The sequence below is a fragment of the Salvia hispanica genome, chromosome 1 (genome assembly GCF_029641045.1).
Source record: "Salvia hispanica isolate PSC_SH4W2 chromosome 1, Shi_PSC_v1, whole genome shotgun sequence".
Lineage (NCBI taxonomy): Eukaryota > Viridiplantae > Streptophyta > Magnoliopsida > Lamiales > Lamiaceae > Salvia > Salvia hispanica.
The window spans coordinates 2,623,404-2,642,815 of NC_142692.1; the positions used below are offsets into that span (position 1 = coordinate 2,623,404).

Sequence of the window (19,412 nt, forward strand, 5' to 3'; positions counted from 1 at the left end):
GCCTACTGCAAGGGGTTGCTGCAAAGTAAGACAGATAAAGCAGGTTTGTCCTTGGACGGTTTCCTTATATTATAGGAGTGGACTTAGCTGTTGGCAGATTGGAGCTCTGAGTGATATAAACATGTGTAGGGGTGCTTCTTACAACCACGGTTGTGCTAATGCCAAGTACTTGGCACGACTATTCAAGGAGGATATGAGGTTATTTCCCACGATGACGGTGGCTCAGTTTGTTGAGAAGGTGCATTGGGAATTGAAGATAATCATTTATGTGGGAAAGGTGAAGCGTACAATGGCACGTGCGAGGAGACTGATCGAGGGTGATACAATCAAGCAGTACAAGAGGTTGCATGATTATAGGCAGTGGCGGATCCAGAGACTTAAAACAGAGGGGGCGAAATTAAATAAAAAATAAAATAATAAAATATTAAATATCATTAACTTCAATATATATTTTTATATAATAACAAAAATTACATATTACAATTCAAGTAGCACTTGCATCCGCTAATCGCGATGACTGGCTTCTACGGGTATCCATATTTTGAAAACGTGTCAAGATTCTTTCACTAGAAACGGTGGTGAAGATGGACCTTTCACTGTATATCACCAAACTATCATTCAACCATTCATCTCCCATCCAGTTCCGTCGATCAGTCTTGACAATTTTCATATCAGAAAATATTTTTTCAACGGATGCAGTTGCTACGGGTAAGAGTAATACCAATTCAATCAAGCGATAAACTAATGAAAATATATATGCTTCTTAGTTTCTACCATCTTCCGAGCTAGGCCACCCAAATCTTCAATACCAATCAATCGGTCATCTTTTCTCATCACTCCAACAAATAGTTCAAGTTCTTCAAGCAACATTGTTCGTTCATTCGATGAGAAATCTTTTGTATAAAGACTAGCAAGATGAGCAAGCTTCTCAACATCAAAAGCGGCGAAGTCATTTTTCGGATTGAGACATGCCATACAACGAAGCAAGTCTATGGATGATTCAGAAAATGATTTTCCATCTCTTGCATGAGTAGGTCAATGACCTAATTGTACAAGCAAAATTAAGTATAAAAATAAATCTAATGTAATAAATTAATAAGATATTAAATTTTATCAAATTACCTGGCAAAATATTTCAACGCGGTAATGATGGTAGTTAGTGATCTTTGTGCCATTCCTCATGCAAATCCGTTTCGGAGCAACATCATCCATTTTAGTACCGCAATGTCATTTGCCCCACAAAAACTATCCACTTGTTGCAAGAAAGTATCACATCCAACTTCTCGAATTATCTCAAGCTTTCTTTAGCATTCTCAATCAAGTAAATTGCATTTAAAATATCTTGATCTCTTTCTTGCAAGGCACAAGACAATGGTTGAATCATTCCTAACAATTTTTTCATCAAGATCATAAGAAATACAAATTCATATGTGTCCATTTTTTTTAGAACACCAACCACTTTTCCCCTTGTTGGGACCTCAGTTCCATCAACAAGTACGTTTCCAAGCACTTCTGTTACCGAAGGCCACATACTTTCAAGATGAATTATAGAGGCATAATGAGATCCCCACCGAGTGTCACCCGGTCTCTTCGAAGATGTTTCTTGATTTTTGCCTTTACCTGTTTCAATCTCCTTGTTCTCCAACATTTGAACAAGTCTATCATGTTCATTTTGTCGAAGTTGATCGGCCATTTTGGAAGAAGATCCACATAATACAACAATTAAGCCAAGATAACTAAAAAAATCACAAACATATTGATTTGTTTGAGACACAGCTACACAAATCAATTGAAGCTGGTGGGCAAAACAATGGATATACCAAGCAGATGAATTTTCCTTTAAAATTAATGCTTTCAATCCATTGAATTTCCCTCTCATGTTTGATGCTCCATCATATCCTTGGCCCCTCAGTTTTGACAAAGATAATTCAAACTTAGCAAATGCAGAATCAATAGCCTCTTTCAAACAAATTGATTTAGTTTCTTTAACATGAACAAGGGCTAAAAATCTTTCTATTATCTCTCCTTTTTCGTTCACAAATCTTATAACAATGGCCATTTGCTCCTTTGTTGAGCAATCCCGAGACTCATCAACCATAATAAAAAAGAATCGATCTTCGAGCTCTCTCAATATTTCAAGTGTTGTTTCAACTGCACAAGCCCTAACTACATCTTTCTAATTGACGAGATGTCATTTGATTATTTCCTAGAGCATTTTTCAATATTACTTTACCAACTTCATCATTCCTCAAACCATACCATTTTAACCGCTCATGAAAATTGCCTTGATTTAAAGAAGTAGATGACTCATCATGTCCCCTAATAGGCAAACCTTGACTCAAAAGAAAACGAATAAAATCAACAGTTGCAGTCAAACGAATCCGGTATTCTTTTTCTTTTGTTGTAATACCTCTACGAACAACATAAGTCACACTTTGCCTTTGATTCAAAATATTTTCATATTCTATTCTTGCTTTTTTGTGTGAACTATTCTTATCTCCAACATGACTATTGAACTTTTCAAGTGCTTTTTTCCAATTAGAAAACCCACCAGTAGTAAATGCTTCATCCCCCGGTGCCACAGAATCACGCTTGAAAAGAAAACAATAGAAGCAATATGCGGCATCATTCAAGACACTATATTCAAGCCAATCACGATCCTTGTACCAAACATCTCTAAAACATCTATTGTCTTTTCCTTGACGTGTTTTTTTAAAATCGAGACCTTTTGGTTGACAAGGACCTTTAGCTACATACTCTCTACGAATTCGGTCACGAATATTCACATCATAATTTGCAATTGAACTTCGTTTACCAGGGTCAGCTTCAATTTCATCTTTATCAATTATGTGGTCCGGATCTTGTGACTCTTGCCTAATACTAGAAGATCCACTTGAAACTCTAGGCCTCTTTGTCAAATATTTATCCATTTGCTGATGTTTCTGATAAAACAAAAGACACCACACAAAATTAATAACTTAACAAAAAAAAATGAAATTAAATATATACCCTGACCCCACCACACCACACACTAATTCCATTCACAGATGACAGATTCACTTTCATTAGAGAAAGAAACTACACTACACGACAAACACTTGTCCACTACTCTCCTCTCCACTTTCCACACCAAGTCACCACTTTTCTCTATTTAAATAAACTACTACCATTAAATAACCCTACGGCAGTCCCCATCCCCAAATCCAAACCCTCAACTTCATATTATTTAGCAAAAAATCAAGCTCCCTACTTTATAATTTAAAATTACTTTATTAATTCTGCAAAAGGGAAGAGAAAAATTGAGATTTGAGAACTTACTTTGTCGGATTGTAGGCGTGAGAGTGAGAATGGAGAGGATTAATGAACTGAAGAAGAGCAGCGACGCAGCGTCGGCGTAGGGTTAGAAGTTAAGTAATTTGCATTTTGCAATCCCTTTCAAAAGTTTATAATTAATTAAATGCGTTTTTTAGTTATAATTGTTATATGACATATCACGACTATGGAGTGTGGACTGCTGCCATTGGGCTTAGTTATATTTGTGATTGAATGTGAGCTTTAAATTTAAAGTACTTGGCCTTCAACAAACTAGACCCAAGTTGAATTTGAATAACAACCAATTAAACTCTTCTTCTCAGGCCAGCCTCACTGCGACGCAAACTTGGTAGGGCAGAGATATTGAGGACAAATCCACGGAGCACCGTTGTCCTAGCAACTAGGCGCCTGTCGGATGGAACTGACAAGTTCAATGGAATCTACATAGCTTATGAAGCTTGTAAGACTTCATTCAAGCAGCATTGCAGGCGCATCATAGGATTGGATGGTTTCCACCTCAAAGGAAAAGGGAAGGGCATACTGCCCACTGCTATTGGATTAGATCCGAACGATCAGATCTTACCCATCGCATATGGTGTTGTAGCCATTGAGAACACTGATACTTGGAGTTGGTTTTTAAATTTGTTGGTTAAGGATCTGGACATCAAGGATTCGAGCAAGTGGACATTCATCTCCGATAGACAGAATGTACATAATTAAGTTGTAAATTAGTCAATTAATTATTAGCTAATCTTTTTTCTTCGTCATGGGCAGGGCCTGATCAATGCCATCCGAAGCTGCTGCCATAATGCCGAACATCGCTTATGTGTGTGGCATATGCACAACAACTTCAAAAAGGTTTTCCCGTCTCCAACGCTAAAAGACAAGATTTGGGAAACAGGCCGTGCAATAAATGAATACGCCTTCGACAAGGTCATGGAGGATGTGAAGGAGTTGAACACGACTGCACACATGTGGCTTACCGTGCACACTGCCAAGGAGAGTTGGAGCTAGACTTTCTTTGGTTTTGAGGCAAATTGTGACATTCTAGTCAACAACATTTCAGAATGTTACAACAGAGTCCTATTGTTTGCGCGAGAGAAGCCCTTGTATGGCATGCTGGAATGCATTCTCATGTATTTGATGGACAGGTTCACTTCCTGACGGAAGATGGCTGCAAAGTTGGAGGATTATGTCGGACCCAAGATAAGGAAGAAGCTTGAGAAGATAAAAAAAAAGATAGGAGAATGTATGGTGAGAGAGGCTGGTGAATAGGTGTATCAGGTGAACACCAAATTCAATGAACAGTTCGTGGTCGATATACGGGATCGAAGTTGCAGCTGTAGGCATTGGATGTTGACCGGGTTACCGTGGCAACACGCAATTGCTGCTATTGAGATGACTGGCGAGGATGTGGACTCCTTTATAGCTAAATACTACTTAACGGAGACGTTGCAATTGGTGTATGCGCCCATCATCTACCCGGTACATGGTCCAGATATGTGGCCGAGGACTCCCCATCCCGATATCGTTCCACCAGAACTTTCCTGATTGCCCGGACGTCCGAAGGGAGCAAGACAAAAAACGGCTGAAGAACTAACTGCAAGAAGCAAGGTCAAAGAAAAGGCAGCAAGGATAGCCCGTCAAGTTGTCACAGTCCGGGATGGGGAGGATAGACGCCAGAGAATGTCGAGGAAGGGGCTGATGTCGGAGTAAAAGTGTCGGCTTTGTAGTGAACAAGGACACAACAAAAGGATATGTCCCAAGGCATTCAATTGGGCAAATCGAAAGGTATAACTTTTTTTGAACTATTTTCATTTAACTGTAAACCACAATCAATGATACTTCTTTTCTAATTTATTTGTAGGGTCAATGGTTAGGAAGGAGCGTAATCGTGATAAAGAACAACCGACTTGTACATTGTGCCACCAACCCAGCTACAATAGGGCAAGTTGTTCAAGTGCGGTTGCGGATATGTTTACAGAACCCGGCTCCTCAAATGTTGTTGTCTCCTCTGTTCCCGCGAAGAAGAAAACACCTAGCAAGGAGAAGGGTGTTTGATGTTGGCATTTTACTTTGAAAATCATGTCATGTTGTGTAACAAATACAATCAATATTTGGTGTTGATGGTTTTTGGGTGTTGATGGTGTTAAGGTAAATACATTGCCTTATGACAATATTTTTTTGTTGATGTAACTGTGGTTGTTTTTTAGCGTGTATCAGGTGTAAATGGCTTATGACAATAGGACTATGTTGTTTTTGATGCAGTACCTTATGCCTATGATTTTTTTATCACGTAAAATGTAAAGGACCAATTCGAAGTAAAAAATGAATATGAAGGACCACGTTGTATTGTATTTTGTTGTCCATTTATTGGTTCAATTTGATGTCAGTGTATTGAAACCAACATCACTTACAAAATTTTGTCTGCAATTGGTGTGCGTAAATGTTCAGGACCAAATGGAAGTAAAAAATTTATATGAAGGACTACTTTATCTTATATTTTAGGATTGTCCCATTAGGGCTTTTTGGCGATTTTTCTAAGAAGATTATGAACGATTCACTTTAAATTTCAAATACGAACAACAGTGTTACAACAACAACAAATTCAAATAACTTATTACTTCAAATCCAAATATGATTCACTTTGCAAACACCGCATCAAATTACTTGAATATACACAAAAGTGTTGCAACAACAACAAAACAAAGAACAAAGCTCAAAACATTCACCAAGATTTTTTTCTTAATTTCGGTTATATTCAAAGCCAGCTCATCAAAATTGGCACCATCGACTGAGGTTGACGAAGAAGAGGCCCGAGCTTTGACATCACGATTTGGCTCGCACCACTTGAAGAAACTGCATTCCTTCCTCTCACATACGAAGTAAAGCTTCCCTCTCGACGGTTTGCCTTGTCCGGTGAAAATACAGAGCGCCGCCGTCTTCTTATAATAACATAAAGCGTAGCTAAATCGGAGGTCTCCAAAGTCACGAACACGGCCGCGGTCGCTCTCGATGTCGACGGAGTTCCGGCTACCCGTCGAATGGCCCATGTTTGAAGGTGTTTGTTTGTTGCAGAGATGGAGAAAACGAATTAGGGTTCTTGGGGAGAGGGAGGGGGGGGGGAGAAATTTGAATGAAATGAGTGTTGGATTTTGTATTTAATATTAGAGTATTTTCACTATTTTCATTTAAGATTTAAAAATGTAAAATCTGAAAAAAAAAATCAATTAGCTACAGTAATTAAAAAAAGCTAATCGGGTCAAATTTTCGCTAATTGACGGTTGACCGTCGAGAATTAATGGTTCCGTAAAAAATGGACGCAAACGATACCATTTTTCATTTGTTTTGAACTTACTTTTTGAAAAGTGAATGTTCTGTACCAAAATCATAAATCGACCATATATTTAGGACCAAAAGAGGATTATACTCTAGTACAACAACTTGAAGGGGCTTATAACCAAGAGTTGAAGAGCCCTCATTCCAAGCTTGAAGCCTATGTAATTTATCACACAAGAAGCGCCCCCATCGTAATTGTTGCTACCATTCTTGGCTTGAAATTTGTCACCCAAGAAACCATTAATTGGATTTTAGCAATTTATCAAGCAATATTTCTCAAGTCTATCATCAAATAAAATACAATTAATATAATTAACAATCAACACATTTGCACTTTAATTAAGAAAACTCTTCACCATATCAACCCTTGCCTTAATTCTTGAGCATCTTCATTTGTGCCTGAGAGAGAATCGACTTCCAACACCCTTCAAACAACCTGTTGGAGCATATCCAACATGAAAAGATATATAGAAGAGCTATTTACTTTCTCAAAGAGTGAAATATACACTTTTAAAAAGTAATTAATATATTCCAAAAGAATAAAAAGGCATATAGAAAGGTTTAAAAATTAAATAATAGTACAAATGATATTAAAAAACATAAAGTGCAATAATATCTTCTCCCTTGGACAATAATTTTTTAATAAAAAAGAAGGCAAATATGATAGTTGTAAGATTTTACCTCTTCATACCTCTTCAAAATGGAAACATGGAAACATGTATAATACTTTCTCAAATACCTTTTCCCTTGGAGAATGATATTTCACGAAAAAAAGATAAATAAGGTAGTTAGATGACTTTACCTCTCCATTTACCTCTTTCCTTGGAGATATTGTAATATGCTAAACACCGTTTGCATGACTGCAAGATAAAGCCCCCATACACCAACTAAAAGAGTAAACATAGAGAAAGGTTTACTAAAATAGTTACGTAACAAGTTAGCCCTCCACATATTCCAGTGTTCTGTGCAATGCTTATGCACATCCTCAAACATCTTTGCATACACGAAGCTATTCCCCGGTTCAGCCACCGAATCACCCAGCTTGTTCACCATCTCCGCTACCTTATGTTCATCCCCTAACCAGTTGTGGATGATCCCTTTTTGAGACAGTCTCTCCACATCCATGGAGGAATCAACGATGGAGTAAAGGAATTTGACATAATCAGTCACGAAGTTGTTTTGATTATGCTCAAAATATTGCTCGTACGCAATGAGGTTCTGCAAGAACGACTCTGTCCTATCCTCGATGGTTAGTGGCGCCATTGTCATCACCCCCTTTTCGAATCTAACGTCGAACAACGTCTCTCCTTGTGATCGGTTCTCAAACTTGACCTGAGCCTCCTGAAGTCTCGTTGCGCTGCTGATGAACCGCAACCGCGTTCCTAGTGTTATTACCTGGTGACTGCTTCCTCCGCCCAAGCACTGGGGCGGAGGAAGCCAGCTCTGATGGAGGAAGTCGAGCAAATGCTTCACCTGAAAGATATGTGGACTAGATTAGGTTATTCGACGTTAATTAATTAAGGTTGGACTTTAATCAATGTGCCTGCAAATATTTGTCACACTTACTTTTTACTACTTTTAGTAATGGATGTCACATTCTACTAACTCATTCCCCTCACATTTTAATATAAAACTGCATAAAAGTAGAACTCACATTCTACTAACTTTTTCAACTCACTTTCTATTACATTTCTTAAAACTCGTGCCGGGTGAAAGTATGACGTTTATTCACAAACGGAGGGATTAGTAGCATGTGAACCTAGAGTCTACTGTGCGGTTAATAAATACTCCATCTGTCCCAACTTAAGAGTCCTAATTAGTTAGGGCACAGGTTTTAAGTAATGTAAAGAAAAGTGACCGAGTTGAATAATTTAGTGGAATATGGGTCCCACTTATATATATCACTTTTATAATACAATGTGAGTGGAATAAGTTGGTGGAATATGGGCCTACATATCATTTATGGTAAAAGTGAAATAAGACTCTTAAGTTTGGACGGACGGAAATGACAAAACAGAAGTCGTAAGTTGGGACAGAGGGAGTACTTCCCTTTGTGCGCCATTAAATGTCTCATTTTAACAACGGCCAATAAATAACTCATTTCACTACTAAGCAGACCTCAATATATAAAAATATGGACCACATTGTGCTACTAATTTTTTCTCTCATATTCTTTTACCAAGTCAAACAAATTTTAAAATCAAAGCCGATAAAAAGTAGGACATTTAGAGGTAGTATTCTCTTTCACGTTTGTTGCTATTCCCATTTCATTTCATTAGACGATGACAAGAATTTATAACATAACCTGGCGAGGATCTACAATCGGCATTGCCTTGCTGCCCTGTCCAGGATAGAGACTGGTGAAGAAGTTGAAGAGAAGGTTCCAAAACCTAGAATGCTGGCCAGGTGCCTCGATGAGGTCGTAGAGCTCGCACAACACGAAGAAGGGCAATTGATTCTCAAAGAGCATGAGATCACGCTGCAAGCTTTTGATCATCCAGTTCATTTGGAAGATGGGATCATTCTCCTCCCTCAAGATCACTGTTTCAAACTTGCGAACTAGCTGGATGATAAAGCAACCATCTAGAACAAGCATTTGTACGAACTCGGCCGGGGTTAGGGTTTCAGGCAAATCTGCGTAGCATTTTCTTGCCTCTGCTTCCAACCTGCTTACAGCTGCTACGTACCTTTTTATATCATTCAGTGGATCATTTGCGTCAAGCAGCTGCTGCAGGTAACGCAGCTTGTGGCCTTCCATCCTCTTTAGATGCTCATTATTATTATGATAAGGGCCGATGGCGATCACCTCGGGCTCGTAGGCCTTCGGGTTCAGGTCGCGTAAGTGTCTGTGAACTCTGTAGATTGTGCATTCCGGCTGTGCCCTGGAGACTTCTTTCAGTTTTTTATTTATCCCATCTGAGGCTAATTGAGTTATGCTATCAGGATCCATGTATGTACAAGCTGAAAAGTGAGAAATTTCTATGACTATAAGTAACATTGATTAAACTAAGTAAGAGGAGTGTATGTTTTTAAAGAAGTAACAAGTCTCTAAAATTAGTTTATACTAACCGTAGATCACCGACAGAATTTAGGCTTTCTTCATCTAAATTATCAACAAATGAATGCTGCAAAATTTAGGCTTCCTTCCTCTTTAAAACGAGATGAATGATGGGGGTGGATCGTATTTTAACACAACTAACAACGCATTGATTGGATCTAACATGTAATTAACAATGCATTGATTAGATTATATTTAACATGAGTAATTACAAATTTTTGTATCGTGCAGTGCATTGATATTCGCAGTGCTGTAAATTATTTACATATTCAAATCTGAGAACTTGAAATTTAAATTCATTGGCAAGACATATTAAATAAACTATTAGAATGACAATATCTGGAGTACTACTAATAGATGATGAATAAAATATGCAAGGACTCTTGGGATACAATTGAGTCTCTAATTATAGTTGAGACACTAACAATAAATGCATTTTTTGAAGCATTAGTGATACATTTAGAAACATAAATTAGCATCTTTAATTGCATTAGAAAATGTTTTTAACGGTTTTTTTTGTAATGTACGTTGGTATAGTTCACTCCATAGAGATAGATATGTATACATGAATTAGTTGCCAAACAATTGAGATAGAGAGGCTAAATCTTTTCTTCATTCATAATAATAAACCAAATATTAATTTTAAAGATAATAAAGGGAGGATACCCCATTCATAAGGAAACAAATCAAATCACATGAAAATCCTTATAAAAACCTGTTTTTAAACATAATAAAAAATCAAATCACATGAAAGGGACGTATTAAGATGACAACCCTCTTTATTGTAACACCATACCACCATTTTAGGCTATTGGATCTGAAAATCGTGTGCTTGTCATGCTGCCACGTGTAAAAATACGGAGGGATAAAATAGGAAATTTCTAATTTTACGTTACCAGATTGCAGTGCTGTTCATTGAATATTGCAGTCTTACCACAACAATATTGCAGTTTACCACGACTGCAATATCTAATACAGTAGACTGCAATACCTAATACAGTAAACTGCAAACCCGTGTTTTTTCACGAAACTTAATCCTAGGCGTCCATAAATGAGATCTAACGGACTATATTGGTGGTATGGTGTTATCCTATCTATGGTGGCACCATAGTGCACCCCTCACATGAAATCCTTATAAAAACCGGTTATTAAACATAATTTATAGTAGGATTTGAATAAAATTAAAGTATAATTTTAAAAAAAATAATAATACTACTATTATTTTAACGGGTTATCCAAATCCATCCAAAATTATTGGATTCCTAAGGACTCAATTCATCCATAAGCATTAATTTCGTGTATATTCAACTCGTATCGGGGTCGGGGTCGTATTGGAAGTAAGATTATAACATATGCAAGAATAGGTGGCGGATTATAAATATGTTAGGTGCGTAGACAAATTCACGTGAATTAGTGCGATTATTATGCTTAATCACATGGATTTGGTGGCGGATTATAAATAAGTTAATCACATGGATAAGTACAAAGATGCTCAATTCTTATATTAAAAAGTTTGCAAAAATTAGTGGGATTATTATACATATTTATATCCAGTCCCACTTCTAGTATTACGGCTCAACTATGAGTTAAATAGTTGAGGCCCAAAATCCATTTAATTTGAAGAGCCCAAGTCCTAAGGAGGACCCGTACCGATCCTACATTGCTCTCCTTCTTCTCCGCATCCAAATTAATAAGATAATTGAAAAAAATATATTAAAATTATGATATAATTAGTTATTTTTTAATACTGTGGCATTGACTTTTTTTTACCCAATTTTTCCTTTCAAAAAATTGTTGTTTTACTTTTTATTTTCCATCCTACTCTGTTTTGCAAGGGTGCATTCCTTTCCATGAATAGAAGATGACAATGATTGAACATGGTTTGTAAGATCAGTGGTATTGTAACACCTTTCTCTTTGTATGGATTATGCTTGCAAATTGCATTAATCACTAATACAGTTGTTGATGACATACTTGATACTAGAAATACTGAAATTAAATTAATTAATATCACCGCTCGTTTCAAAGGATATACTCCTTCCGTCCCACAAAGTTTGTCTCATTTTTTTCATTTTCGTCCGTCCAACAAAGTTTTCCCTACTTGAAATCTATCCAAAAATAGACATAAAATACACTCTTCAATCCCCTCAATGTGATATCCTTATTCCACTACACACCCCTCTTTAATACAAAATCAAACAATCTCTTAAAACGCATGCCGGGTCCTGTGACAAACTTTGTGAGACGGAGGGAGTATTTATCATTGTAAATAATACTAATGTATATCTCAAAACATTGAATTTCACGTATCTCTCGGTTTAAATTAATTATACTCCTTCGACCATATCAAATAGATGCTATAGTTGCTAGTTCTCCTATGTAGTTTATCACACAAGAAGTGCCCCATCATAATTGTTGCTACCATTCTTGACTTGAAATTTGTCACCCAAGAACCATTAAATCGATTTAGCAATTTACCAAGCAATATTTCTCAAGTCTATCATCAAATAAAATACAATTCACATAATTAACAATCAACACATGATTTTCACTTCAATTAAGAAAACTATTCACCATACCAACCCTTGCCTTAATCCTTGAGCATCTCCACTTGTGCCTGAGAGAGAATCGACTTCCAACATCCTTCAAACAACCTGTAATATAGTAAACAATGTTTGCGTGATTGTAAGCAGAAGCAGCACTAGACCAACAACAAAAGAAACAATAGCCCAAGGGCTATTAAAATGGTTACGTCTCAACTTAGCCATCCAATTATTCTTGCGCTTTCTGCAATGCTTATGCACATCCTCAAACATCTTCGCATACACGAAGCCATTCCCCGGACCAGCCACCGAGTCACCCAGCTTGTTCACCATCTCCGCGACCTTACCTTCGTCCCCTAGCCAGTTGTCGATGATCCCTCTTCGCGACAGTATCTCCACATCCGCGGAGGAATCAACGATGCAGTCAAGGAACTTGACATAATCACGAAGTTGTTTTGATTATGCTCATAATATTGCTCGTACGCGATGAGGTTCCGCAGGAACGACTCTGTCCTGTCTTCGATGGTTAGTGGTGCCATTATCATCGACCCTTTTTCGAACCTGACGTCGAACAACGTGTTGCCGTTTGATCTGTTGTCAAACTTGACGTTAGCCTCCTTAAGCCTCGTCGCACTGCTGATGAACCGCAACCTCGTTCCTAGTGTTATTACCTCGTGACTGCTTCCTCCGCCAGAGCATTGGGGAGGTGGAAGCCAGCTCTGATGGAGGAAGTCGAGCAAATGCTTCACCTAGAAGATATATGGACTAGATTTGGTTATTAAACTTTAATTAATTAGGGTTGGACTTTAATCGGTCCGTCCGCCAATATTTGTCACACTTTTTGTAATGGACATCAAATTCCACTGACTCATTCTCATCATATTGTATTATAAATCTAATATACATAAAAAGTAGGACTCGCATTCTACTAACTTTTTCAACTCACTTTCTATTACATTTCTTAAAACATGTATCGGGTGAAAGTGTGACATTTAATTGTGGACGGAGGGATTAGTAGCATGTGAACCTAGAGTCTACTGTGCGGTTAAATGTCCCATTTTTCCTTTATCAAACAGGCCTCAATATATAAAAGTATGGACTAAGTTTTGCTAACTTTTTCTATCACTTTCTTTTATAAAGTCAAAACAAAATTTTAAAATCCGAGCCAAGTGGGACACTTAGAGGTAGTATTCTCTTTCATGCTTGTTACTATTTCCATTTCATATCATTAAACGATGACAAGAATTTCTAACATAACCTGGCGAGGATCTACGATCGGCATTTGCTTGCTGCCCTGTCCAGGATAGAGACTGGTGAAGAAGTTGAAGAGAAGGTACCAAAACCTAGAATGCTGGTTAGGTTTCTCGATGAGGTCGTAGAGCTCGCACAAGACGAAGAACGGCAATTGATTCTCAAAGAGCATGAGATCACGCTGCAGGCTGTTGATCATCCAGTTCATTTGGAAGATGGGATCATTCTTCTCCCTCAACATCATACATTTAAACTTGCGAACTAGTTGGACGATGAAGCAACCATCTAGCACAAGCATTTGTATGAACTCGGCCGGGGTTAGGGTTTCAGGCAAATCTGCGTAGCATCTTCTTGCCTCTGCTTCCAATCTGCCTAGAGCCGTTACATATCTTCCGACATCATTGGGTGGATTCTTTGCGTTAAGCAGCTGCTTCAGGTAACGCAGCTTGTGGCCTTCCATCATCTTTAGATGCTCGTTATTATTATTATGGCGGTGATAAGGGCCGATGGCGATCACCTCGGGCTCGTAGGCCTTCGGGTTCACGTTGCGTAAGTGTCTGTGAACTCTGTAGATTGTGCACTCCGGTTGTGCACCGGTGACTTCGTTCAGTTTTTCATTTATCCCATCTGAGGCTTGAGTTATGATGTCAGGATCCATGTATATATGCACCTATGTACAAGCTGAAATTTCAGAAATTTCTATAACGTTTATATCATATAAATATGGAATCACAATCAAGTATGTTTAAGTCAAGAATTCAAAAAAATATAACGATTAAACTAAGTATCTCAAAGTTAGTTTTTACTAACCTTAGATCACTGATAGAATTTAGGCTTTCTTCTTCTTTACATGCTGCAAAATTATCAAGAAATGAATGTGGTAACGATATGAATGATAGAGGTGTGTACATTATGTTAGGCGTAGAGATCCATCGTAATTGTACAAACGAAATGAATGGACAAGGCATGTGGAAATATTAATTGAGGTGTCTATCTTTTCTATGGGTGGGTCCATTTTCAGTAAATAAGTCGTCGTTGTAGTAATTACTTCCTCCGTCCGCCGATAAGTGTGACAAGTTGATCCTAACACGGGTGTTTAGAAATGTGAAGGAAGTTTGGTGGAAAAAGTTTATGTAATGCGGGTCTTATTTTTTATACTCACTCCGTTCACAAAAAATAGTCTCATTTGTGGACGATACGAGTTTTATCGAGAAATTGGTTAGAGTAAGAGAGAAGGAGAAAAAGTAAGTGAAATAAGAGAGATATGAATAAAAAGTAGATGAAGTATGAGAGAGAAACTTTCTATTTTTAGAAATGAGACTATTTTCGTGGACATCCCAAATAGCAAAATGAGGCTACTTTTTGTGGACGAATGGAGTATGGTTTTATAGTAAAATGTGAGTGTGAATGAGTTCGTGGAATATAGTGCCTATGATCAAAAGTAGTAAAGAAATAAGTTGGACAAATATTGGCAGATGGACCGAAAAGAAAAAAGTAAGGAAGGAGGGAGTGTTTTAATTTTCTATCATTTTTTCCCATAAGTTTTATCACTCAAATTGCACTCTACTTGCTGATGCAAATCAAGAATTGAAGATACATGGAGTATGTAATTATTTCCAATTTTATTATTATTTGTATGTTTATTTTTAGTAGGGTATAGTATTTTAAATTGCAATTAGGAGTATGAGTCTTTGTAATTACTAAGGCCATCCGCAACGCTATCTCTTATCCGTCTTTTAACCATCTCATCTCTTCACTATTCATGGGCCCCACTGTACTTTTCAGCTCATCTCTTAACTAAGAGACAGCACCTGCAACCCTCCATCTCTTAACCATCTCTTAACTATTCATTCAATTTCATTTTTTATTTTTAATTCCAACAAATTCAATTAATAAAAAACACACTTCATTATAAATAAAATAAAATTACAATTTAAAATACCTAAAAAAATAAAAAAGACATAATTAAAAAATTAGAAATTACAAATTGCACACTTAAACTCAAATAAAAAAAAATGGAGGCAAAGAAGCAGAAGAAGGAGTTCTCTAGTAACGATCATCTAATGGTTGCCGAATTTTGCCCAAATGTGCTCCATTAGATCCTCCTGGAGTTGGGCGTGGGCGGTAGAATCACGTGTCCTTGCCCGAATAGAAAACCGCTCTTGCAAAGACGGATGCACTCCCGTTCGAGGCGGACTACTTGTGGTTGAGCTTCCCGGGGTTTCAGGGTCGAACCAATTTCCCGCCTCAGGTCCTTAGTCGGCGACAATCATGTTGTGCAAGATTATGGACCTATACATGATGTCGACCATATTCTCCATAAACCACTGTCGAGCCGGGGCTTTGATAATGTTCCATCGAGCTTGGAGAACCCCGAACGCTCTCTCCACATCCTTGCGAGCAGACTCTTGCTTCTGCGCAAAAAGAGACTGCTTTTCGTCCGTAGGCCTGTTGAACGTCTTCACGAAGGTTGGCCACTTCGGATAGATTCCGTCGGCAAGATAGTACCCCATTTTATACTGGCGATTGTTAGCGACGAAGTTGATGGCCAGCGCTTTACCATTCAGAACTTCAGCGAAGAGGTCGGAGTTGTTGAGCACGTTGATGTCGTTGTTCGAGCCGGGCACCCCGAAATACGCATGCCAAATCCATAGCCGGTAGTCGGCGACGGCCTCGAGTATAACGGTGGGGTGGGTGCCTTTGTGGCCGCTCGTGTATGACCCCTTCAACGCCACAGAGCAATTCTTCCATTGCCAATGCATGCAATCGACACTCCCGAGCATCCCGGGGAATCCGTGCACTTGTTCGTGAAGACGGAGCAGAAACTGACAATCTGCGGTGGTTGGCTTCTTCAGAAATTCGGCGGTGAAGGCTGCCCGGACGCCTTTGCAGAAGTTCAACAAACAAAGTCGCCCAGTGGATTCTCCGACGTGCAGGTATTCGTCGAACGCATCCGCCGTTTGTCCAGTAGCAAGCTGACGGATCGCCGCAGTACATTTCTGCAGCGTCGTGTGGCTAGGACGGCCAACAGCGTCGAACCCTTCTGTGAAGAACTCTTCCCGTGCCGCCAATGTATTCGCGATATGCAAAAATAGCGGGTGTGACATACGGAAACAGCGACGGAAGTAGATATCTCCCCACACCGGTTCGGACTGAAGTAATCACGTTCCAACCTTGCGGCGGCTTCCTCCCGGTTACGGTGGATGTATGTCCGGCGTCGCCTAGGAGGCGCGACGGCTTCCTCCTCCCTACGTCGATCTGCTTCTAGCGATTCTTCCATTATTCGACGCATTTGCTCAAATGGATCCATAATTGATTAAATTTGGGAGAAGAAAAAAATAAAGGAATGATTTTATAGAAGTGATTGGAGAGGAAAGAAAGAGAGATGAGAGAATAGATGTGTGTTTGTGTGTAAAATGGAGAATGGAGAAGAGTATATATAAAATATATATAAAAAAAAAATTAAAAATATGACCGTTCAACGGTAATATTACCGTTTTTTATTTTAATTTTTTTTTTTTTTGAAAAATCTGATTTTTTTTAAAAAAAAATTGAATTGTGACGTCATAAATCCGACGCCCACTCGCGAGTGGGCGTCACGCCAGCAGCCCGCGCGCGCCACGTGGCGCCGGGCGTGTGTCTCGCGAGCTCGAGGCTTGCCTCGCCGGGACGCGTCGGGCGTCGAGACATCTCGTCTCGTCGAGACGAGACGGGAGCCGCAACGCTATCTCGATGCCGTCTCGTCTCGTCGAGACGAGACCGAGTCCGCAACGAGGCAGCGTTGCGGATGATCTAATTAGCTATAATTATTTCGTCGATGATTGAAGAGATGTATCCATGTGATTAAATAGTTGTGTCCGACAAGTGCATGTACTGCCTTTTGTCCTGAGGTAGCAATGGAGTATGGAATCTTTCAGACAACAAGTTGATGTCACCGGGTAGAAGAGAGAAAATGGAGAGAGACATAAAGAAAGAAGAGATGTTATATCATGAGCGTAAATTTTACTCTATTTTAACTAATTTTGCAATTTCAATTCGAATTAAAATAAGTTGTTGTCTTGTTTTAATTTGGTCACTTTTGTCTAAGTCTTATATTTATCTTTATCTTTATCTTTATAGGTCCACCTGTAAGTGATAGTTTGATTAGTTTCAAATTACACTCCATTGTCTCATTGAAAATAAAATATTTTATTTTTTGAGTTATTTTATACAATAAAAAGATAAAATAATAAAATAGTATCTCCTAAAATAGAAATAACACCATCTTTGTATAAAATCTTGTATCAGAAATTTAATATTTAAGTTTTATTGACGTACAGTATTTCAAGTCAGGTTTGGATGGGTGTTAATAATACTTCATCCGTTAAAATAGATCATTTTTGATTTACATGAGTTTTAATATATAATTATTAAAGAAAGAGAGAAGGGGAAAAAATAGTTGACATGAACTATATATATGAGACATGAAATAAAGAAATATTCTCTCTGTCCACAAAAAATAGATCACTTTGTTTATGACACGAGTTTTAATGTAGAATTGGTAAAGTAAGAGAGAGGAGGAGAAAAGTACATAAAGTAAGAGAGATAGGGAGAAAAAGTGAGTAAAGTTCGAGAGAGAGAAGAAAAAGTAGGAAAAATATGAGAGATAAACTTTCTATTATCAAAAGTGGTGCTATTTTTTGTGGACGTCTCAAAATGGCAACAGTGATCAATTTTTTGTGGACAGATAGATGAAGTACGATTTTTTATACGGGGTGAAAGTGAGTATTATAGAACAAAGATACCCGAATTTCAGATTTTAAAAAGTGAAACACAAAATCAAGGATGAGAAGTCACGTGGATTGAATAGCGACACAACACCATCTCTTTCGTTAATTTTGAAAGAGTTTTAAGGGTTATATTGTCTGTATTAGGCACAGAGTAGAAAGGTTCATCCTCTAATTTTTGACGTGTCACTGTGTGAACGTAATTTGCTCGATGTAGGATTGTCACTTTTGGGAATTTTGGGCAAGTCGTGTAAACTTGGCTTACTACTCCCTCCATTCCACAACCTATTTTTTGGATGGCACGGGATGTCATGCAGATTACTTCCTCCGTCTTAATTTAAGAGTCTTGATTCGCCATATCCGTCAGTCCCAACTTAAAAGTCATATTTCACTTCTACCATAAATGGTAAGTAGGTACCATATCCCACCAACTTATTTCACCCGCATTTTATTATAAAAGTAATATACTCCCTTCGTCCCATAATAGATGTCACACTTTCCTTTTTAGTTTGTTCCACAAAAGATGTCGCATTTCTTCTTTTGGAAAAAGCTCCCTCTCACATCAATTATAAAATTATATTTTCTCTCACAACTTAACACATAAAATAACATCTCCTAAAATCTCGTGTCATCTCCCAAGTGTTACATCTACCTTGGGACGGAGAGTGAGACTCATATTCCACTAACTTATTCAACTCATTTTTCTTTATATTTCTTAAAACGCGTGTCCTAACTAATTAGGACTTTTAAGTTTGGATGGAGAGAGTATTTTACTACTCCCTCCGTCCGTCACTAGGAGTCTCATTTCTTCGCGACACGAGTTTTAAAAAATGTTAAGAAAAGTGAGTGGAAAAAGTTATAGTAGAATAAGAGTCTCACTTGTATATACTCCCGCCGTCCCCGATTAAGAGTCACATTTTGACCGGACACGAGTTTTAAAAAATGTAAAGAAGAGTTGGTTAAAAAAGTTAGTGGAATGTGGGACCTATTTTTTATACTCCTGAGTGAATTGAATTAGTAGAATGTGGGACCTACTTACTATTTATATAAAAATGAAGTGTGACTCTTAATTAGGGACGGACCGAAATGGAAAAGTGTGACTCTTAATCGGGGACGGAGGGAGTATTAATTTTAAATGAAATG

The 19,412-nt window shown here is 38.0% G+C and overlaps 2 protein-coding genes and 1 pseudogene across 3 annotated transcripts; all 3 read right to left on the reverse strand.

Annotated features, from left to right (window-relative positions):
- Positions 1–484: 484 nt before the first annotated feature.
- LOC125221453 (uncharacterized) lies at positions 485–2,930 on the reverse strand. Its single transcript, XM_048123572.2, has 5 exons — positions 2,229–2,930; positions 1,821–2,176; positions 1,621–1,736; positions 810–989; positions 485–702 (listed from the first exon to the last, which is right to left on the reverse strand). Exons 1-5 carry the CDS (start codon positions 2,928–2,930, stop codon positions 485–487), a joined length of 1,572 nt encoding a protein of 523 aa, XP_047979529.2.
- Positions 2,931–6,900: 3,970 nt separating this feature from the next.
- On the reverse strand, positions 6,901–9,839 carry LOC125224094 (UPF0481 protein At3g47200-like). Its single transcript, XM_048127441.2, has 4 exons — positions 9,721–9,839; positions 8,957–9,612; positions 7,454–8,124; positions 6,901–7,087 (listed from the first exon to the last, which is right to left on the reverse strand). Exons 2-3 carry the CDS (start codon positions 9,599–9,601, stop codon positions 7,462–7,464), a joined length of 1,308 nt encoding a protein of 435 aa, XP_047983398.2. The 5' UTR covers positions 9,602–9,612; positions 9,721–9,839; the 3' UTR covers positions 6,901–7,087; positions 7,454–7,461.
- Positions 9,840–12,147: 2,308 nt separating this feature from the next.
- On the reverse strand, positions 12,148–14,230 carry LOC125218941 (UPF0481 protein At3g47200-like; annotated as a pseudogene). Its single transcript, XR_016135601.1, has 2 exons — positions 13,511–14,230; positions 12,148–13,001 (listed from the first exon to the last, which is right to left on the reverse strand). The product of XR_016135601.1 is annotated as a UPF0481 protein At3g47200-like (transcript).
- Between the last annotated feature and the right edge of the window lie 5,182 nt (positions 14,231–19,412).